This window comes from Pelophylax lessonae (assembly GCF_965119305.1).
Source record: "Pelophylax lessonae genome assembly, chromosome: 8".
NCBI classification, from domain to species: Eukaryota; Metazoa; Chordata; class Amphibia; order Anura; family Ranidae; genus Pelophylax; species Pelophylax lessonae.
This window is the reverse complement of record NC_138775.1, coordinates 262,950,083-262,975,943: the sequence shown is the minus strand read 5'-3', so window position 1 is coordinate 262,975,943 and position 25,861 is coordinate 262,950,083. Positions and strand designations below refer to the sequence as shown.

The window sequence follows — 25,861 nt, the reverse complement described above, 5'->3', positions numbered from 1 at the left end:
ACTGTAATAAAACACAGGCTAGGCTTACAGTTGACCCATTGATTGCCCCTGATGTTAACCCCTTCCCATCCAGAGTCACTGGTACAGTGACAGCGCATACTTTTAGCACTGCTCATTGTATTCGTGTCACTGGTCCCAAAAAAGTGTCAAAAGTGTCAGTTATCGTCCGATTTGCCCACCACAATACCGCAGTCCCGCTACAAGTCGCTGGACGCAACTTGCCTTCCTTCCTGTGGACTGTAAACAGGTTTGAGTAAAAATCCCTGAAAACATTCCGAAGTCGGGACCATCACCCTTTAAAGTAAAACTCCCATCTTTTAGCCAGACAGAATGACTTAGTGGACCCACCTGACTTATACCAGGGGATTCCACAGGTCTGGGAACCAGATACGGGTGAGGGCACACCTTCATGCTGAAGAGGCCTTGTCCATGGGTCTGGAGAAGCCCGCTCTTGACTTGCCAGACCAAGTTCGCTTGGATCCTCCAGAGGAGGCCCCGAAGGGCTCCGATCCCTTGTCAGACAACCCTGAGGGATGAAAAAAATTTCTGAGCCGAGAAGGAGGGCTCACGTCTATGACGAGGGTCCTTGCCCTTAGCAGCCTGTGGAAGAAAGGTACTCTTCCCCCCTATGAGACCTTTAACAATGTCATCCAGGGTAGCACCAAACAGGCGATCTCCTTGAAAGGGAAGATCAGTCAAGGCCTTTTTAGAAGTCTGGTCCGCAGATCAGCATTTGAGCCAAAAGACACGAAGGACCATTGCTGAAACAGAGAGCCGAGCCACTAGGGGAGCCGCATCCAAAGAGACATCACAGATAAACTGCAGCCCCTGGACCAGCTGGTTCTGCCAGCTCAGCAAAGGCAGGGGGGGCTACTCCTCCAGGTCACAGCGCAAAAGCCTATCCCAATCGGTCAGACTCTGCAACACCAGGACAATGGTGAATATTGGCCTCAGTTCCTGAACCAGCCAGGGTGTAGATATTATTGCGGGCCACAGCCTCCGCCTTTCTGTTAGCTGGGTTCTTAAAGGCCGGGACTCTTCAACTGGAATCATGGTTGCCTTGCTCAATCTGGAAACCGGAGGGTCCACAACCGGAGGCAAAGTCCACTTCTTAAGAAGGGACTCCTCATAGGGATATCTCCTAGAAAAATCACTTAAGAGACCCCAAGGGGACGCTTTGGTCGTCCCCACTATTTAGTGACAATTCTGTCAAAATAGGAGGGGAAAGGGAACACCTTTGTCACTCTGGATGGCTTATGAATGGCAAAGGGAACCTGCGCCTCCACCGCAGCTTCAGCTGCGTCCTCCATCTTTATGGTCTCACGTACAGCTACAATCAGTGCGTCCACCAGCGTCTTTTCGTACGCGGTTGCAGAAATAGAGAAATTTTCCTCGCTATCTGAAGATTCAGGGCGCATGGTCGCAGACCCAGCAGGGTGACCCACGTCTGCAGAGGCCGAATCAGAATAGGGATCTGATAAGACAGATGAGGCAGGGGAAGGCGGGGGGCTCTTTTTGCCAGCCCGTCACCCAAAAGCCACCTCCACCCAGGACACAAAAGGACACCAAGAACGCCATCAGTGCATCGATGGATGGATGAGACCCCGAGAGGGCCCCACAGCCTTAGAGAGGGGATCAGGTGGGGAGATGCTCCAAAGACTCCATGAGTCACCGGGGGAAGCCCACCCGTTTGCCAGCCACAGAGCACCAATCAATCCTCAGTAGAGAGGGAGAGGACCCCACCAGACACCAGGCACCGCAGGTACCAGGATAATCTGCACTGCACAAACAGCGATCAGGAAATGAAAAGATCCAGGAGTCAGCACAAGGGGGTGAGGAGGGGCTCTCCTCAAATAAATTGCGGCCCACAGGGGTCCACTTTAATGGCCGCAGCTATTTTCAACGGCAAACCACTGCAAAATGGCCGCCGGACTAGGGGGGCCCCTGGCAGGAGCCCCCACCAGGTACAACCTCCCCCCCAACAGCCGATCACCTGGTCACCAGCGGCGCACCCGCCCCCTCCCCCCTCTGCCGCCAACACAGCACCCTGCCCCTACCCCAGGTGGTGGACCATGTCACCCCACAGTCCCAGCATCAGTAAAGGAGGGGGGAGGCGGATAAGGGGCGATATGGCCCACAGGGACCACCAGACCGATGAGGGGGTGCCTAACGGGAAGGAGGAGAAACCAGGGGTCCGACCGTCCCAAGCCCACGTCCACCCCAAAACCCTCAAGGAGGAGAGGGGGGGGACAGTCACTTATTATACCAGGAACCAGGCGGGCACCGCTCCAGACAGAACCTCCTCTCCATCGAAATGGGGGGCTGACAGTCAGGAGGAATGCTGCGATTCGGGCCAAGACCCAGTCGTATGCGATTTGTGAGGCCAGCCCCCATCCGGTGAGGCTATGTCGCAGCTGACCTAGCGCGGAGCTGAGGTCTGCGCACACTCGCTGGCCAGACTGGGGTGACCACAGGATCTAGATTATCCAGCCAGTTGCCCAGTCCGGCAGCTGATTGTAGATCTCACAGGAAATCAAACAGGAAAAAAATGTTATCTAAAAAGAAAAAAAATTGCCAGGACCAGAGATCCCAGCAAGGAACTAGGTCCTAACTCCTGACCAGGCAGAAAAAAAGTACCTATAGCAGAGAGAGTGCACCCCCTGGGACTGCCCATAGGTGTAGCCAGACTTTTTTTGCCTAGTGTCCTACTCCTGTAGGAGGTAGCATAGCCCAATGGTTAAGAAGATCAGGAGCTGTGTCCGTCAATGAAGAAAATAAAAATAAATATTGTTTTTTTTTTTTTTTTTTCAAAATTGTCGGTCTTTTTTTGATTATAGCGCAAAAAAAAAAACAAAAAAAACACAAAAAGGTGATCAAATGCCACCAAAAGAAAGCTCCATTTGTGGGGAGAAAAAATAAGAACATAAATTTTATTTGGCTACAGCACTGCACGACCGTGCATTTGTCAGTTAAAGTAACACAGCCTGTTCATGAAGGGGGGTAAATCTTTCAGAGGTGAAGTGGTCAATATTTAAAGCTTTGCAGGTACATCCAGGATTGTAGTTACCAATAGTACCATCCTATCTCAGCTGTACTCTATGTACTCGTACTCTTCAAGATATCTTAAACTTGCTCTCATGCTTATTTGTCATACAGTCGGGTCCATAAATATTGGGACATCGACACAATTCTAATCTTTTTGGCACTATACACCACCACAATGGATATGAAATGAAACAAACAAGATGTGCTTTAACTGCAGACTTTCAGCTTTAATTTGAGGGTATTTACATCCAAATCAGGTGAAAGGTGTAGGAATTACAACAGTGGGTATATGTGCCTCCCTCACTTGTTCCATGGCCAGGTGTGTGTTATTCTCTCATTATCCCATTTACAAGGAGCAGATAAAAGGTCCAGAGTTAAATTCAAGTGTGCTATTTGCATTTGGAATCTGTTGCCGTCAACTCTCAATATGAGATCCAAAAAGCTGTTACTATCAGTGAAGCAACCATCATTCAGCTGAAAAAACAAAACAAACCCATCAGAGAGATAGCAAAAACATTAGGTGTGGCCAAATCAACTGTTTGGAACATCCTTAAAATGAAAGAACGCACCGGTGAGCTCAGCAACACCAAAAGACCCCGAAGACTACGGAAAACAACTGTGGTGGATGACCGAAGATTCTTTCCCTGGTGAAGAAAACACCCTTCACGACAGTTGGCCAGATCAAGAACACTCTCCAGGAGGTAGGTGTATGTGTGTCAAAGTCAACAATCAAGAGAAGACTTCACCAGAGTGAATACAGAGGGTTCACCACAAGATGTAAACCATTGGTGAGCCTCAAAAACAGGAAGGCCAGATTAGAGTTTGCCAAACAACATCCAAAAAAGCCTTCACAGTTCTGGAACAACATCCTATGAACAGATGAGACCAAGATCAACTTGTACCAGAGTGACGGGAAGAGAAGAGTATGGAGAAGGAAAGGAACTGCTCATGATCCAAAGCATACCACCTCATCAGTGAAGCATGGTGGTGGTAGTGTCATGGCGTGGGCATGTATGGCTGCCAATGGATCTGGTTCTCTTGTATTTATTGTGACTGCTGACAAAAGCAGCAGGATTAATTCTGAAGTGTTTCGGGCAATATTATCTGCTCATATTCAGCCAAATGCTTCAGAACTCATTGGATGGCGCTTCACAGTGCAGATAGACAATGACCCGAAGCATACTGCGAAAGCAACCAAAGAGTTTTTTAAGGAAAAGAAGTGGAATGTTATGCAATGGCCAAGTCAATCACCTGACCTGAATCTGATTGAGCATGCATTTCACTTGCTGAAGACAAAACTGAAGGGAAAATGCCCCAAGAACAAGCAGGAACTGAAGACAGATGCAGTAGAGACCTGGCAGAGCATCACCAGGGATGAAACCCAGCGTCTGGTGATGTCTATGCATTCCAGACTTCAGGCTGTAATGAACTGCAAAGTATTAAAAAGTGAAAGTTTTGTACAGCTAGAGTAGTCACCCCAGCCCCTCGGCACAGCTGGATCCCGATAGGGGTGCTTGGGTTGAGGGGACTGCTCTGGTCCTAACATTCTACTCACAAGAAGTCCTAGCTTGACCTCAGGTAGCCTCACAACACTTGTATGCTCTATCGTCATGGTTAAGTTTTACCCTCTATGTTCCACCTGTTTTATATTAAAGAATGACCGTGGTAATGTTGCTCCCTTTGTTCAATATATGTAATTCCGTATGTTTTTTAATCTTTTGTAATGTTTGACAAAAACTCAATAAAAACTATTGAAATTAAAAAGTTTGATTTATGATTGTTAATCTGTCCCATTACTTTTAGACCCTTAAAAAGTGGGAGGCACATATACAAACTGTTGTAATTCCTACACCATTCACCTGATTTGGATGTAAATACCCTCAAATTAAAGCTGAAAGTCTGCAGTTAAAGCACATCTTGGTTGTTTCATTTCAAATCCATTGTGGTGGTGTATAGAGCCAAAAAGATTAGAATTGTGTCGATGTCCCAATATTTATGGACCTGACTGTACTATGTCATATCACTATAAATCTGTAAAAAATTCTATAAAATTTCCATAAAAAAAAAAAAATTAAATATGTATTTACTGGTAAAAAAAAAAAACAACTTTCTCTAAACTATACATAAATATATCTTTGTAGGACTGCTCACACCAAGCATACAACGGCCAATAATAAACAATGTGTGCTATGTGGATGTGTGGAAGAGGAAGCCTTTCATTGTCACATACTTTGTTCGTGTTTTGAATTATTTGTGCATCAAATGAAATCTAATAAAAGTTATTGAAAAAAAGATTACGTTTTAATAAAGCTTCTCTCCAGATGCTGCTTCCTGAGACGGAGAGAGTAATACATAGGTAAGCTTCTGTTTTTATCTAGAGTTTAACTATTTTATTACCTCCTCTTTTGCCACATCTGCTCAAAGGCATCGGCAAGCTCCACATTGGTGATCTCTTCTGAATCTTGGAATTTTAGGAAGCCGTTTCCTCCGTGACCTGTGTGAGTTAGAGGAATAATTTTAGCACCCAGGTCTGCGTGTACTGCAGAGGGATCTTGTGACAACACACAGGTTCATACAGGCAAATGAAGCAGCGTGGTTCTGTTTGGCCAGGTCTGTGATCTCTATGGTAACTGCATGTTTTACACTAATAAGTGGTGCTCAAACTTGCTGGTGTGGTATACAGGCAGAGAAATTATTGCAGACTCCGGGAGCCAGTTAATCCAATATCACAGGCAGTGGCAGCTTTTAAAGGGGTTTTAGCTTTATTCAGAGTATAATCTAATCATCCCTCATAAGTGACAGTTAAATAGCAGAACACAAGATTTCATGCCATCACTCACTGTAACTAAACCCGCCTTTATTTTTCTTGGATGGTGATGAATGCTCAGAGACATGCTGTCTACTGCTAAAAGCAGTATTTAATCCAATACCTAAAAATGTAATATATTGCACCTTACCAATTATTAGATGTGGGGCTGCATTAGTTTTCTTTTTTAAGCTTTTTCCCCTAGTGAGCTGGCCAGTCACACACCTCCTGTATTAGAGGACCTCCACTCTGGATGAAGGAGCACAGGGGGCACCTTTGGACAGCAGCATTGTCAGTCTGGGGGGGAGGAGCGTATTGGACAGAATAGTAGATTTGGTTACACTAACAAATTGCAGCTGAACTCCAGCTAATACTTTAAAAGCTGTTACAGAAAAACCTTTTTTACTTTAGGGATAAAGGTTTTACATGAATAAATGAAAGATAATCATTGTAAGCACCCCCATCAGTCAAAAATGGTCTCACACTGTTAACTGATACATTAGAGGGGGGAGCTTGTTCGGTTGAAAAACAACAACGATATCTCTATCGAGTTCTTTCGCCCCTGAAGAAGCTTTGTATAGCGAAACATGTCAGTAAAGGATCCAAGTGGAGGCATCAATACCCCCACACTCAAATAAAGAGGACCTTACTTGTCAAATAACTTTGAAATGTCACCAGTACTATGATGGTTATATGTGTATTTTTTCTTTGTATGTATGTCCTGTAGTGCCAATATTGTGAACAATGAATGTTCCTTTTTTTATAATATAATAAAACCTGTTTATTTTTTTACATATATGTAGCCATATATTTATTTTTTGAGTACGATACCAGGAAAAGTCCCCCTAAGCCCACCTTTTTCCAATATCCCTAGTGGGAGTCGGTGATCCCAAATCCTGAAAAACAACAGACTTACTTGCTGGATCACCAGGTGAAAAAAAGAAAACCAATGCAGCTATCGCATCAGAACTTTTAAACTGCAGAGGCCATAATGGGATTTTTGTACTCATTGTAAAATCCATTTCTCTGCGTTCATCAACGCACACAGCGCTCCATAAATCATAACTATTGGGACGTCGAAAAGCAGCGTCAAAAGGAAAATGAGGGGTGAGGAAAATAACCCAAGGCTAAACAGAAGAGCCCTTAACCAGGACACAGGAGCCCTGTCCGAAAAAAAAAAAAAAAGTTGAACTACTTGCAGACTGCCCCACGCAGATTTACTGTGGCAGGGCGGCTCAGCTGCACATAATGACGTTGGCCAAGGAACCGAGGCGACTCAGACCCAAGCCTGGTCTTATGCGACCCTGCAAGACGTTTAACTTGTGGGCCAGCCTCCGTCCAAGAAGCTATGTCACGGCAGACCTAGCGCGTAGCTGCGGTCTGCATGCGCTCACTGGCTGGGCTGGGGGGACTATTAGATCTGGATTATCCAGCCTGCAAAAGATGTAAGGAATGAGAAAAAATTGCTAGGACCAGAGATCCCAGCCGGGAGCCTAGGTCCTTACTCCTGACTAGACAGATTAAAACGGATTACCTAGAGCAGAGAGGGGGGTTCTATACCAAGCTGAGGATGGCGCATGGGCGTAGCCAGGTGTTTTTTGTTCTGCCTAGTCCTACTCCTGGAGGAGGCAATATAACACAGTAGTTGTGATTCATGGAGCAGTGTGTGCGTCGATGAACGAAAGAGAAATATATTTTATTGTGTTGACCTTCTGGATTCCCTGCAGCTCAATCCAGTATCTCCCATTGCCCTACACCTATTATAGGAGGCAGCAGTGAGAGCCACATGGTCACCCAGGGGATCAACACTCTCCAAAGTGTCAAATAATGTTTTTTTTTTTTTTTTTTATAGTACCAGGGTTTAAGTACTGGACAGTATGTGGAAAGGATAGATCCTGTCACCTCTGTCACCGTTGGGATGGGGCATAGCTGAGATTGGAACTTACTACAATGCCAAGGGTATAAGCTTGCTACCTCCACATCCCTATATTTCTAGCACAGAAACCAATATTCCCCTGACTGATCAGGAGAGGAACATATCATAATGGGACTTTAAAGGTGGATGGATGATCTCTCAAAAAAAAACTGGACACACACGTAGTAAAATCCAATTCTTTATTCATATCACAGCATCAAAACAATTCTTGGCAATTGTTAAAAAAAGGCAAGATTCGCCTTCACATCATTAAAAAAAAAAAAAAAAGGGCAGAAGAACGTCCATAACATACATGATATGTACTTTGGTTAAACACATCCCTTAGGAACCCCTCCACAGCATAATATATCCAAAAGGTCACCAGGGGACTGATATTAAATCCTGCACCCCCATATTGAAAATGCAAAAATATAATGCTCCCAGAGATACATCGTGGGCGTTTCCCCGTTATCAACGTGTTTCTCTTGATTGATTCTTCAGTAGAGGTGTGTTCATGAATATTACGTATTCAGATGGATTTATTATGTATTACAAGTACTTATATAGCGCCCTCAATTTACGCAGCACTTATATATATATTGCACATTCACATCAGTCTCTGCCCTCTAGGAGCTTACAATCTAAGGTCCCTAACTCATATTCATACTTATGCACATTAGTACAATTCAGAAAGGAGCCAATTAACTTACAAGCATGTCTTCAGAATGTGGGAGGAAACCGGAACAACCAGAGGAAACCTATGCCTGCCCAGAGAGAACAGGCAAACTCCAGGCAGGTAGTGCCATTGTCGGAATTCAAACCAATGACCCTAGTGCTGCCAGGCAAAGTGCTACCCACTTAGCCACTGTGCTGCCCCAGGTTCTGGAACATACAGACTTGGGAACCATGTGAAGCCCCAAACAAAACATCTACCCCAAGTATTCCAGTAGGGCTAGAGAGAGAGAGAAAGTGTTGAACTGATGAAATACAAACAACCTTCTTACAGGATGTTTGCAAATGGAATCCTGGCTAATTCCTGTAGGTCTAGCTCAAATCCAAATGATTTTATAAAGGCACAGGAAGCCACCTAAGGGATTTGTTTTGTTTTGATTTGTCCCCTGGGTATCTGTAGTCTAGGAGGAATGCAACATGTCAAGCAGTACAGCCTCAGTGGAGTCTTTCAGAGGGTGCCAGATTTAAAATAAGTCCCCTGGTGGTCTTTTGGATATATTCTGCTGTGGAGGGGTTCCTAGGGGATGTGTTCAAACACATTATATGTCCTGTATGTTATGTACAGTCTTCTGGCATGGTTTTTTTTTTTTTTTAATGATATGAAGGCGAATCTTGCCTTTTTTTTTAACAATTGCAATTAATTGTTTTAATAGAATGTTCTGAATAAAGAACTTCATTTTATTATCTGTGTGTGTCTAGTATTCCATTGAGAGCTTTTTCACCTTTTAAGTGATATTAACCACTTGCCTACTAGGCCTATTTTTGACACTTGGTGTTTACAAGCTAAAATCATTTTTTTTTGCTAGAAAACTACTTAGAGAACCCCCAAACATTATATCATTTTTTTAGCAGAGACCCTGGAGAATATAATGGAGATTATTGCAATATTTGTTATCACTCCGTATTTGCGCAGCGGTCTTCCAAACGCAATTTTTTTGGAAAAAATGTACCTTTTTGAATTAAAAAATAAGAAACCAGTAAAGTTAGCCCAATTTTTTTCCATAATGTGAAAGATAATGTTACGCAGAGTAAATGGATACCCAACATGTCATGCTTCAAAATTGCACATGCTCACGGAATGGCGACAAACTTTGGTACTTAAAAATCCCCATAGGTGACATTTTAAAAATTTCTACAGGTTGCCATCTTAGAGGTCTAGGGCTCAAATTATTGCTCTTGCTCTAACGATCGCGGCGATACCTCACATGTGTGGTTTGAACACCATTTACATATGTGGGCGGGGTTTCCGTATGCGTTCGCTTCGGCGCGCGAACGGGGACAGGGCGCTTTAATTTTTTTTTTGTTACTATTTTATTTATTATTTTTTACTTTTACACCATTAAAAAAAAAAAAAAATTCATTTTTATTTCTATTACAAGGAATGTAAACATTCCTTGTAATAGAAATAGGCACGACAGGACCTCTTTTTTGTGAGATCTGGGGTCAAAAAGTCCTCAGATCTCACAAGTACACTAAAAGATGAAAAAAAAAAAAAAGGGGGGGGACCTTTAAACCGGTTGCTAGGCAACGACGTTTGCCATCGCTCTGGTCATCCAAGACCATAGAGTTGAGTGAGGGCAAGCTTGGCGGGTCCGGTAAGCTGGGAAAAGGGCCGGGACACGGCGGGAGGGGGGGGGCACCTCTTCCGCCATCCCGGAAGGGTGATCCCGCGGTGAATCCGCCGCTGGGAACACCCTTATCGAAAAGCCAACCGCCTGTCATTTAAAAAAAATACCAGGGTTATGGCAGCTATCTGCTGCCATAACACCGGTATTTAGGTTTAAACGGAGGACATACATATATATATATATATATATATACACATATATACACATTGGCCGGTTGGCAAGTGGTTAAAAGCGTTTTTTTTTTTAAGAATAAACATGTTATACTTACCTCCTCTGTGCAGTGGTTTTGAACAGAGTAGCAGCTGTCCCCTTCTCAGGTCCCTCCCTTCTGCCAAGTGCCCCAATAGCAAGCAGCTTGCTATGTCTCAGTCAATGAGGAGGGAGAGACCTGGGAGAGCCGAGGCTCCCATGCACAACACTGGAGGAAGATCAGGCTCAGGTAAGTATTGGGGGCAAGACTGGGCTGCTGCACATGGAACATTTTTTAGCTTTACGCAAAGAATGCATGAAGGTAAAAAACCTTGAGCCTTTAAAACCGCTTCAAAGTCCCACTATTATATGTTCCTCTACTGGGGGAATATTCGATTTCTGAGATTTGAACTTCCCGTTTATCACCTCTGGAGAGCATGCCCCAAATAGTCTAATAGATAATGTCTGCAGAGCATTCCCCATATGTTCCTATGGAGAATCCCCAAAATAAGCAATATACAGTTGCTTTTCTTAACACACATTTACCTGTCATGTAGATAAGAACATTGCTTCTGTCATCAGAAAGGAGTCTTTTCAGTCGTGGGGTGCTGGGTGGCAATCTGCCAGTCAATACTCGAAGAAAATTCTCTACAGTCACCTACATTTTCAAGAAAAGAAACATATGATTTTACTAGCTCAAAAGCATGCAATAAAATGTATATACAAAGTAAATCAATTAAAAAAAGGTGTGCAGCATTGGACTTTAGACCCTACAGAAATGTCTTCTCCTTGTGAATGGAAACAAAACCTTATTCTAGATTTTATATGAGAAGTGGTGCTTCAGATAGAATATGTTTTATATTTTCCACAATCAAAGTCTTATGTAACAGAATGCATCTGAATTGTACAAAGCCAACACATGGAAGGGGGGTGGCTCTGATTTCTGAAGACTATGTCTAACCCCTTCACCTCTCTGGATGTACTACACATGTCCAGAGTGTGAAGGGTTTACGACAAGCTCATGGCTGCAACTTAAAAAAATTTCGGGTGGCTATATATCTGCACCCCCCCCCCCCCCCACCTCCCTCTGGGAAGAGTGGGTGACTAAAGCACCACAACAAATGAATGCAAGCAGGAGAAGATCAGAAACATCCATTCCCTTATATGTTCTGAGCGCTTCCAGTTTCACACCTGACTATTGTGGCAACAGAAACAGCTAATCAAGCATGATCAGTGCTTGATCAGCTGGAGTGGAGGGCAGGGGAGAGATTAGGGGTCTAGGGATCTCAGCTGTTAGGCCAGGGCATACAGCACCAGCACCTCTTTAGACCAGTAATTAGGTCTCCTGCCCTCCTTAACAGGGCTGTGCTGTGTGGCAGAGTTGTCTAAATCTCAGGTTTGGATGGCCAGGGACACAAATCCTTTTTGTGATAGGAAAGAGCTCCCATTTATGTATTTCATCTGCGTATTTAGCTGTTTGTTCAGTTTAAAGAGGTTGTAAAATCTAACACATACCCAGTGAAGTGACTGTCCTCAGGTGATACACAGAGATTAAACAAATCCTCCTACATAAGTTGTACCTATTTATCTACGGCAGTCCTTCCTCTACCTCCATTCAAAGTGCAGAATTTACACAAGATCTCTCAGCTCTGAAAAGCAGGGGGCAGAGAGCTGAAGTTACATAAGTGAGGAGAGCTCTGAGGGCTGACCACAGGAAACAGACACAGGCCCTTCACACAGGACTAGAGCTGAGGCTGTCAATCACAGGCTGTGCACCCCTATGTCAACCATTTTTCTCTAGGTGTCAGGAAAACTCGTAAGAAGTGAAATATGCTTATAGCAGAGGAAGCAAGCCGCAGACAGAAATTACACTCCGGATTGAGACAATTACACACTATAGAGGGATAGGCTTTGTTCATATTTCATGTCTGAGGTTTACAACCACTTTAACAATAAATCTACCTTTAAACAAACAACAATAGAAGCCTTGTCTGTACCCAGACTAATGGATAAGGCTTTGTAATGCCTTTTTTGGCAGCTTAGGAGTATTTAATATGCGTCTTCGGACACAAAAGCAGAAGTGGTGGGCGGAACGTCTGGAAAGATCCTATATAAATGGGAGACAGCTGGTGATGCTAATTGCTGTGTTTTCCAGGCCCGCGATTACGATAGCTTAAGACAATAAAACTCTTTGGTCTACTTCTAGAACTGGCTCTGCCAAGGAAAGCTGTGGGCTCCTAGTGCAAAGCTAAAGGGTGAGTCACTAAATTTCAATGCTGAATCATTGCATCAAATGAAAATATAATTACTATAGATGAAGGAGGCAATAAATGTGGAAGGCTATCGAGTCACTGCCGCAATCAAAGTCTACACTGCCTCTTTTGATAATTAGTAATGTGTGTAAGCAGGGTGAAAGCATGAAGTAGAGTTACAATAAACTCTTGAAATGCTTGTCTGGAAAAAATTAAAAATGGAAACAAAAAAAAAACAAAAAAAAATTAACTCAATTACAGAAATATGTGCACATAGAAACATAGAATGTGTCGGCAGATAAGAACCATTTGGCCCATCTAGTCTGCCCAATATATCTGAATCCTATGAATAGTCCCTGGCCCTATCTTATATGAAGGATAGCCTTATGCCTATCCCATGCATGCTTAAACTCCTTCACTGTATTTGCAGCTACCACTTCTGCAGGAAGGTTATTCCATGCATCCACTACTCTCTCAGTGAAGTAATACTTCCTTATATTACTTTTAAACCTTTGCCCCTCTAGTTTAAAACTGTGTCCTCTTGTGGTAGTTTTTCTTCTTTTAAATATGCTCTCCTCCTTTACCGAGTTGATTCCCTTTATGTATTTAAAAGTTTCTATCATATCCCCTCTGTCTCTTCTTTCTTCCAAGCTATACATGTTAAGGTCCTTTAACCTTTCCTGGTAAGTTTTTTCCTGCAATCCATGTACTAGTTTAGTAGCTCTTCTCTGAACTCTCTCTAGAGTATCTATATCCTTCTGGAGATATGGCCTCCAGTACTGCGCACAATACTCCAAGTGAGGTCTCACCAGTGTTCTGTACAGCGGCATTAAGCACTTCTCTCTCTTTCTACTGCTTATACCTCTCCCTATACATCCAAGCATTCTGCTGGCATTTCGTTTTCCTATGTTTTGTCCCTTTAAAATGCTGCAGGTACATAACAATGCATTTTCATTTGCCAGAACTCCAGTGTGCTCTTCACTTCCTGTCTGAGGTGACAACTCAGCCTCTGCTGCATAGGAATCCCAAGCAGTGTTGTCAGCCCTCAGAGATCTCCCCCTGCTGGGAAGAATTTTGCGACCCAAAGTTCCTGTATAATGAAAAAAGCAGGAACTGCAAGTGTAAAAAAGCCTTTAAAAGATGTATGTTTTTTTTTTTTTTTTTTAAGAATCATACTTACCTAGGTTGATGCAGCACTATTCTCCCGCGGGCACCAACACTGAGAACCGAGCGATCAAGCACCACCTATCGCTCGGTTCTCACAGCTCCCTGAGCAGAGAGCCGGTGACTGTCAGTCACCGGCTCTCTGCTCTACCTCCTTCTCGCTCACTTGAGCGCTTGGCTGTGGAGCGCCAGTGACTGTGGAGGGAGGCTAAGCTGGGTGCTGATCCAGGCATGTGGGCGGATCCCGACTCCATTGTTGCGATCTTGCTCGAGCCTGGACTGGCTCAGTGATGTCAGCTGACAGCGGGTTTCGGCTGAAACCGGGTCACAGTGGTGGAGAACGAACTGCACTCTGTGATCCACAGGAAAAGTACAGCCAAAAGAGCTTTGGCTGTACTTATCCTTTAAAGTGAGTTGGTAATCTCCAGGAGATTACAATAATTTTCTTTGCTTTTCAAATGGTGCACAGTGAGCTCTTGGATGCGAGTTCTTTCCTTCTGGATAACAGAACACCCCTCATCTATTCCATAACATAAGAGGGAGCTGTTCAGCAGTCCAGCGGAGGGGGGGGGGCTGACTGCGCTCTTTGGGATTTAGGTGCAGCAGAGACAATGAGTTAGCACACCGCAGGAATTTAGGGGCTCACAGTATTTCTGCCAGATCAACGCATTTTTCTATACTAGCACCATCTTTGAAGGGATGTTCACAGAATTATGTGCACATTGCAGAGACATACTGAATTTATTTTTTTTTTTTGGTTTATTTTGCCCTGATGTGAGCTTTAAAGGAAATAGTAAGAACCTAATATTGTTATTAAAAGGTAATTCCATTTTTGTGCACTGGAAAAATAATCTCATCAAAACAGTTCTAATTGTAAAATCATTTTAAAATTTTAGCGTGGTCAGTCTTTGGTTCCATTAAGTATACTTTAAACCAACCACTAAAACCTCACATTCTTTAGGATAATGTAAGTTTAAAAGTAATTTTCAATCATACTAATCATGTGAAGGCCAGGCCTTTTCTGGCACTTTTTGTTTACAAGTTTAAATAAGTATTTATTTTCCTATATCACGGGACACAGAGCTATAAGACCCCGTTCACACTGGGGCGACTTGGGTCGCCTGCCATAGAGTAGCACAGGACCCATTCTAATAGGAGCGACACAAGTTGCTCCGACTTAGAAAAAGGTTCCTGAGCTTCTTTGGGGCGACCTGGAGCGACCTGCATTGACTTCAATGATATGAAGTCTGTGCCGGCCGCTCCGAGGTCGCGGTGCGAGCTGCGCACCGCAATTACACAGGTCACCCCGGCAAGTCGGGTCGCGCCTGTGTGAACCGGCTCTAACTCATAAGATATGGGTTATATAGCCACCTACAGATGAAGGACACTGGCAACCAATCAGAAAGGATGTCCCCCTATATAACCCCTCCCACACAGGAAGCACCTCTATTTTCTCATCAGTGAGTGATGGCCACGTTGGAGAGTCTGTCCACATTTCTCTTCAAAAAAGAAAGAAGATATGCTATATACCCCAATCAAAGATCACTGAATCTAAGGGGTTAGCTATCAGATACATCTAAAACAGTCAATGGACTAAAAAGATGGTACCTGAGCCTCGGGAAGCAGATACGAGGTTTTGCCTGTAATACAGTCCTTTTTAGGCCCTGGAATACCAAACCCCAAAGGTGCTCCGTGCAGGGTGCTCAACAGGTCCAAGGCCGTGGCCCCTCTAAAACAAGGGGACCCAGTCCTTAAAGGTCAGCAAGACAAAGCTCGACGTGATGGGTGAAGATTGGATTCCTGTTTAAAACAGAATCCTGCGCAGGACTGGTAAGTCCAATTTAAAATATTTACACATACAGCAAACCTTGAGTTTAAAATTGCTGGCATGATTGTAGATTGCAAATATTTTATGCACTGTTCCCTTTAAAAGAGAACAGAGACCGAGAGCCATGTGAATCTCTGCATGAGACTATAGATGTTAAGCCTAGGCAAAATACATCTTGCTAAGCATTATTTCTTTTCTTGTTTTTCTGACACACTGTTTTCACTCTGTGCTGATCACCTGAAAAGGTATCAGCTGTGACAAACCAATGTGTGCATGAGACTATGGATGTTAAGCTATGCAAAATACATCTTGCTGAAAGCTCTGGCCTTTCCCCAGGGATTAAATGTGCCAATTGTATCAATTGTGATTATATGAGCTTGTGCAGTTGTGGGATTGATGCAAAGTTGTTTAACCATTATTTCTTTGCCTATTATCACACTGTTTTTTTTTCCCTGGGCTGAGCACCAGAAAGGTATCAGCTGTGACAAACAAAATTCAGCCTAAGCTGCTCTCACCCCATGTGGTTGCCGTTTTCGTCTTGGCGCATAAGCACCCACATGTTCATCTCCTCCCTTGATAGCATGTCTGTGGCAAAGGCCCATTCGCGCGAGCGAAAATCTTTGCCTTTTAAAAACAGGCGTACACCGCATGGAAGGCGTTTAAAGAGGTTGTAAACTTGTTTTTTGTTTTTTTTCCACCCTGCAAGAGAAAGACATAATGAGCTACTATGCATCGCATACTAGCTCATTATGCAATACTTACCTTAGAACGAGTGCCGCTCACTCACCTCTATGACGGGCGAAATGTCCAGTCGCCCGTCTTCCGGGATCGCGGCATCCGGCCATCTGATTGGCCGGAGCCGCGGTGACGTCACTCCTGCGCACGCGCGCGAGAGCCGACAGTCACGGCACGGGACTCTAAAGGAACGGCACGAGCGGCCGTTCCTTCAGAGCGCATGCGCCAGTGACGTCACTGGCTGCATGTAAGGTAAATATCTCCTAAACGTTACATGTTTAGGAGATATTTACAGTACCTATAGGTACAAGTTGTAGAGGAGGGTTTACTTCCTCTTTAAGCGATTTGCGTGCCCCTGAAAGCCACGTAGCATGACGCGCATGCACAATACAGCAAAATGGGTGCGATTTAGAAGGAACTGTCTCCAACGTGCTAGCCTCTGTCAGAGGCTAAAGGGGACACAGAGCAGCAGCAGCTGGGTTGTGTAAGTCACTGTGGGGGTATGTTACTAGCACAAAAAGGTCCTGTATCTTGGGATAATCAGTGCTGTGTGCCATAAGCTGTATAAGCTTGGCACAAGCCTTGAGTACACTGAAGTTTCCCTGCTATAAAAGCAATGTCTGCCCGAAAAGGGCTGGGGGGGGGGGGGGCACAGTTGGAAGAGGCACTGTGATGCCACGGTTAGGCCTTGAAGGTCCTAGTTGTGCTTCCTCTGTTTACTCCCCCCTAAAGAGCCAGAGGCGACTAGCCAATTTGAGACATTACGGTTGTCAGGCATAGTAGCTACTCCAGGTGCTTCTGCCACAACCTACGTCACTAAGGACGATTTGGCATCGGCATTAGTCAGCCGCAACGGTAGGATTGCTGGCATGATTGCAGCATCACAAGTAGGGAGGAAATGTGATAGATCCCCCTCACTTGAGCAACCCCCTGATTCAGTTCAGGATTGGGCAGAGGATGTGGAAGTAGGAGCTGATGATGAACCTATGGAGGCTCAAGCTGAGGTTTCCACTTCTGGGGAGTCAGGGTCAGAGGAGTCTATATAAGCCTATTAAACCCAGAGATTGTTAGTTCAGTCTCTTACTGAAATGGTCCGGTCTTGATACAAATTTCCTTCAAGATGCCTGAAACCTCTTTTTCTTCTCTAGGCTCATTGCGCCCTCCTCATAGTCCTCGGACGTTTCCCATACATCTGCTCTTGGAGCAAAAAATGTATAATGATAGGGACCATCCTGATAGGATTGTTGTTCCTCCTAAAAGGTTTTCACTATTGTATCCTATGGAGGAAAAGTTTACTAAGAAATGGATCATACCCCCTTTGGATGCTGCCATTTCTTTGGTTAACAAGAGTTTAACCTGCCCTGTGGATAATGCCCAGGTTTTTAAAGATCCAGCAGATAAGAAGTTGGAATCTTTATTGAAAGCCTCCTTTGCAGTTGCAGGATCTGCGATAAAACCAGCAGTAGCGGCCATAGGAGAGGTGTCACGCTAATCCTAAATGTAAGTAGACCAGTCCATCAATATGAGAGTCCACATGAGGGATTGTATCCACACCAGCCAATCAGAAGTGCAGGGAGAGAAAATGAATCCGCCACCAAATGGAGTAACTAAATACTCTTACCATCAACCCAGACCCAAAAAGGGTCATGCAGCGCCAACAATACAGGTGTACTGAAATGCAGGTAAACTCCACTTCTCCCCCACAACTTCCTGGTATGGTGATCGATATTAAACCTTGGTAGCCTCGTCACTCGGGTCTGTGAACTTGCTGCAAACTTGTTGCAACAGAACGCTGAAACTCGGCTTCATGAATGTAAGCTGCTTTATTTTATTTAATAAATGATTAAGGCCTTCTACACTATTGAGAAGCATCTCTGTTTTTCTTATGAGTGGCGAGGCTACCAAGGTTTTACATCGAGGAGTGGAGTTTACCTGCATTTCAGTACACCTGTATTGTTGGCGATGCATGACCCTTTTTGGGTCTGTGTTGATGGTAAGAGTATTTAGTTACTCCATTTGGTGGCGGATTCTTTTTCTCTCCCTGCACTTCTGATTGGCTGGTGTGGATACAATCCCTCACATGGACTCATATTGATGGACTGGTCTGCTTACATTTAGGATTAGCGCGACACCTCTCTTATAATATTGCCTAGAAAATACCTTATACATATCTTTTTGTGTCAGCTGCTTTTCATTTGTGTTTTTATTATATTGATTTTATTGATATTAGGGCAGCAATTTATACCTATTGATGGCCATAGGAGTTTGTCAGTCTTTAAAAGACCGTATGAAGCGAGTGTCCAAGACCGTTCCTTCTCAAGGAGAGTCTATGGAAGATCTGTCAGATCTGCTTTACACTAGGTTTCGCAGTGGATGCTCTTACAGACTCCATAAGGCAAATGTCACGGGTTGCTCTGATAACAGTGCATATGCGCAGAATCCTTTGGGTAATAGCTGATCTGTGGAATTACCATGTAAAAGGTTACTGGCTGGCTTTCCTTTTCAAGGAGAACGCCTTTTTGGTGACGATCTGGAAAGTATATCCAAAAGATCTCGGGGGGGGGGGGGGGGGGAGGGGGAAGAGTACGTTGCTACCTGTAAAAAGGAAGAGCAAACTTCGTCCTTTTAAGATCCCCGGGACTCGTACTATTAGTGCTTCTAATTCCAGATGGTGGCGACGGTCTTAGACCCCTTGGTACAGAATCAAGCCTTCGGGGCAGGGTCAGAAAAAGCCCTGGGCCCAGAGATCAGCCAAGTCTTCCTCCAAAGCATACTCGGTGAAGCGGCGCCCCCACTTACTTGGGTGGGGGGAAGGCTGCTTCGGTTCTCGAAGGTTTGAATGGAAACGATCCAAGACATCTCGGTTATCTCCACCATCTTGCAGGGGTAAAAACTGGAATTTCTGGTGTTTCCCAGTTTGTAAAGTCAAGTATACCGAGAGATCCCCTAAAAAGGTGGTCTCTATTCCTGGCGTTGGACCAGCTGAGGGCCCAAAGAGTGATAATGGAGGTTCCGGAGAATGAAAAGGCTCAGGGATTTTTTCTTAAACCCGTTCAAAAACTGGTTTGGAGCGTTGAGATCCAGAATTGGTTTGTGGATTATGAACGTTCAAACGTTCCATATGGAGTCAATTAGTTCAGTCCTAGCCTCCCTGAAGGGAGAGGAATTTCTAGCATCCATAGACATCAAGGATGCATTTCTTCACGTGCCTATATTCCATGCTCATCAAAGGTTTCTATGCTTTGTAATAGAAAAACCATCATTTTCAGTTTGTGGCGCTGCCTTTCCGGTTAGCCACAGCTCCAAGAGAGTGTTCACAAAGATCCTAGCTCCAGTATTGGCTGTTCTAAGATCCCGAGGGATATCTGTACGATCTATTACTTATAGATCGATCGGCTTTGGCTCCAAGCCAAAATGTCTTCCAGACAGTACAGTTCCTAGTAAGTCTATTCCTGGAATAAAAAGCGATTTGCGGTTTTCAAGTAAAACACTTGCAAACCGCAACGGATTTATACGTATTGAGGTCAGGAAGTGGATAAAGCAGAACTTAAGGCAATTTTTTTCTCCATGCAGTGGGAAGGAACAGTCTACACCTGGAGAGAGGGGAGCACTGTTTTCTGGAGGATTTTAGGATCAGGTAAGTACAGGCACTGTGTTCACCACTAGAGAAAATGAGCAGTTAACCCATGCATGATTTGCTGGATTTGGGCTCGTAGGAGGAGGACCAGGGCTGCGTAGTAGTTTTCCACAGAGCAGCCCTGGTCCTCCTCTTCTCGGGTCCTTCGCCATCGCTCCTGGCCCCTCCCTCCTGCCGAGTGCCCCTACAGCAAGCAGCTTGTTATGGGGGCAACGAGCCGCTGCTCTGTGTGCCCATTCAGACACAGAGTTGCAGCTCAGTCCCGCTCCCTCTCCCTTCTGCCTTTACAATCACTTTAAGTCTGCAGCTTTAAATAAAATAATACAGGGCGATTCCTGTTCCCCAACTAAACTCTGGTGCTGTCACTGTCACATGGGCTTCTGGTTGTGACTTCCAGGTTCTTTTTAAAACAGATAAAGGCAGGCATTGTGCACTGTTAAGACCAGAAAACCGAACTAGGGAAATGCCATTAAGCCATCGCTAGAATGCATGTAGACTGGAAATGGCTGCAAAGATGATACAGGAGATCATCAGCAGTGAAAGTAACAAAGGAGGGAAAAAACAATGAAAATTGTATTGTATTGAAGAAAACTAGCAATTTATATTACATTGTGATTTAGAAAAGTAAAGGCCATTTTGCACAGGTGGCAAAGGACAGTAAAGCAGTTGGTTGATCCGTGTTTTTACCACCTCCCAATCTCTCACCTGAATCCTGGCTTTGCAAACAGACCCTGTAGTAGGCACGCCCTGACCATGATGCTTTGGGAAGCCTCAGCAAAGTGGAACTAATCACATTGATTTAACGGTTTCAAAAAAACAGCTACATTCCCGACATGCTGGGATTGCCAACTGTCACATTTGCTTGTGTGTTCAACCCAACTGTCAAACCATTAAATGGAAAGAAAACATGATCAGCGCACTTTTTTTTCCTTCTCTAATTGACTGAATCCAATGTTCTGTGTGAAACCAAAATATATAAACACTATATTCCCATGAACATATTAATGGGGCTGTGTAGCAAAGATATAAAAAAAAATTATGGAAAATCCTGCACAAAAGTGCTGAGTGCAAAAAAGTGTTGTGTAAAAAATGCTAATAAAAAAAATATATCCTAATACCTGTGCATCACATAAAAATCCAATATCTGAAAAGGATAAAATGTAAAAAATTGGAAACTCCTGCCCAAAGGTGCCAAGTGTAAAGTGTACTGTGCTGAAAAAGTGTCAATGCAAAAAAAAAAAAAAAAAAACATTTAAAATACCAACCTATCATAAAATTAATATAAATTCATATAAACAACCATTTCATAAATTCATATAGTGATACATAAAAACATCTTAAAAAGTCAGCGTATAAAGTCCCAAGTGATAAAAAGTGCCAAAATATAAGCTGACTGGTTCAATCAATGCAATATCTTCCGTGACCACTCGTGCAAAAACACCCGATGTGCTCTTTCCACCACATCCCCCAAATTAACTCCCCAGATGAGGAGCAGGTAAAATTATAAAGCAGAAATTGCGCTTAAATAGTGAATATCGAATAAAATTTCCAGCAGATCGGTCTTAAATTTCAGAAGTGGATCTTCCCACACTCTCCATGGATGTTCTATTCCCAGGGTAATAATATAAAAGGTAAGAGTAAAGAAATGACAAGGAAAAAATTCCAATAGTGCGATTCTATAAAAACTTCAATAATTTATTAGAACATAAATGAAGTAAATTCACATTTCTGTGCGTCAGCCTGACACAAGGGTAAATAGCAGGCATCTCCTTCACTCCGGCTAGGTCTCCAAGCCGCGAGAGCGAGAAGGTTGCGGTGTTGATCAACTTTCAGACATAGCCGGAGTTGGCAGCTTGGAGACATAGCTGGAGTGAAGGAGATGCATGCTATTTACCCTTGTAGAAATGTGAATGTACTTCATTTTTGTTCTAATAAATTATTGAAGTTTTTATAGAATCACACTATTGGAATTTTTTCCTTCTCATTTCTTCACTCTAACCTTATATTACCCTGGGAATATAACATCCATGGAGAGTGTGGGAAGATCTACTTCTGAAATTTAAGACCAATCTGCTGGAAATTTTATTCAATATTCATTGTTTAAGCGCAATTGCTGGTTTATAATTTTACCAGCTCCTCATCTGGTGAGTTAATTTGGGGGATACGGTGGAAGGAGCACATCGGGTATTTTTGCACGAGTGGTCAAGGAAGATACTGCATTGATTGAACCAATCAGCTTAGATTTTGGCACTTTTTATCACTTGGGACTTTATACACTGACTTTTAAAATTTTTATGTATCATTATAGGAATTTATAAAATGGCTGTTTATATGAATTTATATTTATTTTATGATAGGCTGGTATTTTAAAAAAGTTTTTTTGTTTTGTTTTTTTGCATCAGCATTTTTTCAGCACAGTACACTTTGCACCTTTGGGCAGGAGTTTCCAATTTTTACATTTTATCCTTGTCAGATATTGGATTTTCATGTGATGCACAGGTATTAAGATATATTTTTTGTATTAGCAAATTTTTGCACATTATGTTCATGGGAATATAGTGTTTTATATATTTTGTTTTCACACAGAACATTGGATTCAGTCAATTAGGCTCGGTTCACACTTGTGCGATGCGGGAACGCTGCGAATATGCAGCGTGAGCCTGCATCGCATCCGCACATCTGGCAGTTCACACTGCCATATGCGATACGCAGGGGGTGTCAATTAAATGTTAACGACACCCCCAGTTTGATCGCATATCGCAGTGCGACCTGCAAGTACGCACAGAATCGGATAGCACAAGTGTGAACCACTGTGCTATCCGATTCTGAGGCGGCTCAAAAAATGCCTCATGTGCGTGTTTGCTGCGGATGCGCTGCGAATTCAGCCATACAAAGTGTATGGCTGAACTCGCATCCGCACAGGAGATCTCATGTAATGAAGGAGCAGTGTGCTGCGAATTACATGCGATCAGCGCATCGGCAATCATGTGAACCGGCACTCAGAGAAGAAAACAAACGTGCGCTGATCATTTTTTCTTTCTATCTTTATGTAGGACACCTGCAGTAGATTAGCAGATCTGTTTCACCTTTCTCTCTTGGCTATTTAACCATTGTTTTCCTGGGCGCCTGATCTCTCTCTTTTTCAAACCATCAAATGGCTGGTGTCATAACTGATCACATGTGCAGCACCATGCCTGTTGCAGATCAAACAGAGGCTAAGATGGCAGCTTCCTTGGCTGAAAGGACAGGAGGGTTTAGTTCCACTTTACCTTGGCTTTCAGAGTTTGACAGGTGGCATCAACTGTCAAAACTCACTCTATTAGGGTCAATTGGACATGTTACAACTGTGAGCCAGCCACTTGGCTACACTAACTCAGCTTGTAATGCTAAACTAAATAATACACCTCAGGAAGTACCGCCATGGCTAACAGAAGATAGACTTAGAACTAAACTAGAGAAATTTAACATAACTAAATCACCGGGACCGGATGGCTTTCACCCGAGGGTTCTTAAAGAGCTCAGCCAGGTGATTGCCAGACCATTATTCTTGATCTTTAAGGATAGTCTACTGACAGGTATGGTGCCAGCTGATTGTAAAAAAGCAAACGTGGTACCAATATTTAAAAAAGTGCCGAGATATATCCCAGGTAAATATAGGCCGGTCAGCCTAACATCAGTGGTCTGCAAGATTTTAGAGGGGATGTTAAGGGACCACAAGACTTTAGTAATGAAAAACTGTATTATTATTAGTAATCAGGATTCATGAAAAATCGTTCTTGCCAAACCAATCTATTAACCTTCTATGATGAAGTGAGCTGCCACCTAGATAAAGGTAAGCCTGTGGATGTGGTGTACCTGGACTTTGCAAAGGCCTTTGACACCGTTCCCCACAAACGCTTACTGTACAAACTAAGGAAAATGGATTTTTGTAAAATCTTACCGTAAAATCCTTTTCTCTTAAGCTCATTGACAGACGTAGTCCTCCTTGATTAATATCAACTCGGGTTATACTGCCCTCTACAGGAGTAGGACTAGACAGGAAAGAAAACGTTCTGGCCACACCCTAGGGGCAGTCCCAGAGGGTATATCCTCTCACTTCCTGCTACAGCAAATCAGTTATGTCACAAAGCAGTGTTTAGAGAATTTAACCCAACCCAACTCAAAAACAGAGGGGCGGGTACTACGTCTGTCAATGAGCTTAAGAGAAAAGGATTTTACAGTAAGATTTTACAAAAATCCATTTTTCTCTGTCGCTCAGTGACAGACGTAGTCCTCCTTGATTAATATCAACTCGGGACGTCCCAAAGCAGTGCCACAAATGAGGGGTGGGATAACAGAAAATCAAAATCCAGAAGGCCCAACCGGAGCCAACCAGAAGCATCAAGGACTCATTGAGCAAAAAGAGGAGACCTAAGTGAAAAAAACCCAACAAACCCTCGAGGTAGACTAACGGTCTCCTCAAATTGCGGTCTGCAAAACCTTGCGGCCAAATGAGGCATCCGACGATGCCATCACATTAGCTTTATAAAATTTTGTAAAGGTATGAACCGACGATCAAGTAATCGCCTTGAAAACCTGGACCCCTGACGCCTGATGGTGGAAGGCCCAGGAAACACTAAGCGCCCGAATAGAGTGCGCCTTAACAGGGAACGGAGGATTCCGACACTTAATAGAATAAGCCTGTACCACCGTCTGTCTAATCCATTTGGAGATAGTCGCGGCAGATGCAGGCAACCCCATTCTGGGGCCATCCGTGATCACAAAAAGTGAATCTGTCTTACGGAACGATTCCGTAGTCTTCAGGTATACCCTGATTGCCCGAACCACATCCAAGGAATGCAACGCATATTCCTGAGGATGATTGGGCTTAGGACACAAGGAAGGTAGCACAATATCTTCATTCAGATGAAAATCTGAAACCACCTTAGGAAGAAAGGATGGCTTCGGATGAAGAACTACCTTATCCCTATGAACCACTAGATATGGGGAATGGCATGATAATGCAGCCAGTTCTGACACCCTGCGTGCAGAAGTGATAGCCACCAAGAAGGCCACCTTCTGGGATAATGTAAGCAAGGGAATCTCCCTGATATTTTAAAAGGGAGGTTTCTGAAGAACCGACAAACACCAAATTAAGATCCCAGGGCGGTAAGGGCGCGCGCACTGGCGGAGCCAAGTGCCGCACCCCCTGGACACCAAGGAATGAGTAGCCCAAGGCTTCTGAAAGAAGATTGCTAATGCTGAAACCTGACCCTTCATAATGCTCAAGGATAGTTTCTGCTCAACCCCCTTTTGCAGAAAAGCCAAGATTCGGGTCACCGAATAGGTACGTGGGGGAAATTCCAAAGATTCACACCACGCGATACAAGTCTTCCATGTGCGATAATAGACTTTGCTGGAAGTCGCTTTCCTTGCTTTAATTAGAGTAGGAATAAAAGCTGACAACCCTTTGTCCTTCAGTATCTGGGTCTCAATAGCCAGGCCATTAAAACCAGCGACTGTAAAGCACGATGGAAGATCGGTCCTTGAGACCGCAGATACTCCCTGAGAGGAAGTCTCCAAGGAGCGTCCGCGACTAGCCTGTCCAAGTCGGCGTACCCGGCTTGACGAGGCCAGCCCGGAATTTCCAGGATAACTGGAGTTCCCTCCACCTCTATCCTGCGGAGAAATCTCAGCAGCAATTTGAGAGGGGGGGAAGACATACAGTAGCTGATACTGCCTTTACAGGCCGTTCAGCGCTTCTGCTGCGTCCGCTAGAGGATCGCGGGTGCGAGCCCTGTTGAGCCAACCTACCAACAGATCCATATCCGGGGTGCCCCAATGAAGGGACAGCTGGTGAAATACCTCTGGATGAAGAGACTATTCCTCTTGATCCAGAATCTGACGGCTGAAATAATCTGCCTGTCCACCTCCGTGATAAATATCGCGGA

At 43.9% G+C, this 25,861-nt stretch overlaps 1 protein-coding gene across 1 annotated transcript in view; it reads right to left on the bottom strand.

Moving 5' to 3' along the window:
• The window catches only part of PIGK (phosphatidylinositol glycan anchor biosynthesis class K), a 284,181-nt gene that overhangs the window by 211,774 nt on the left and 46,546 nt on the right, over nt 1–25,861 (bottom strand). The window contains exons 5-6 of the mRNA XM_082266226.1: nt 10,862–10,973; nt 5,443–5,539 (exon numbers count right to left, since the gene is read on the bottom strand). Of these exons, the coding sequence (XP_082122352.1) occupies nt 5,443–5,539; nt 10,862–10,973 (209 nt within the window). The remainder of the gene's footprint in view (nt 1–5,442; nt 5,540–10,861; nt 10,974–25,861) is intronic.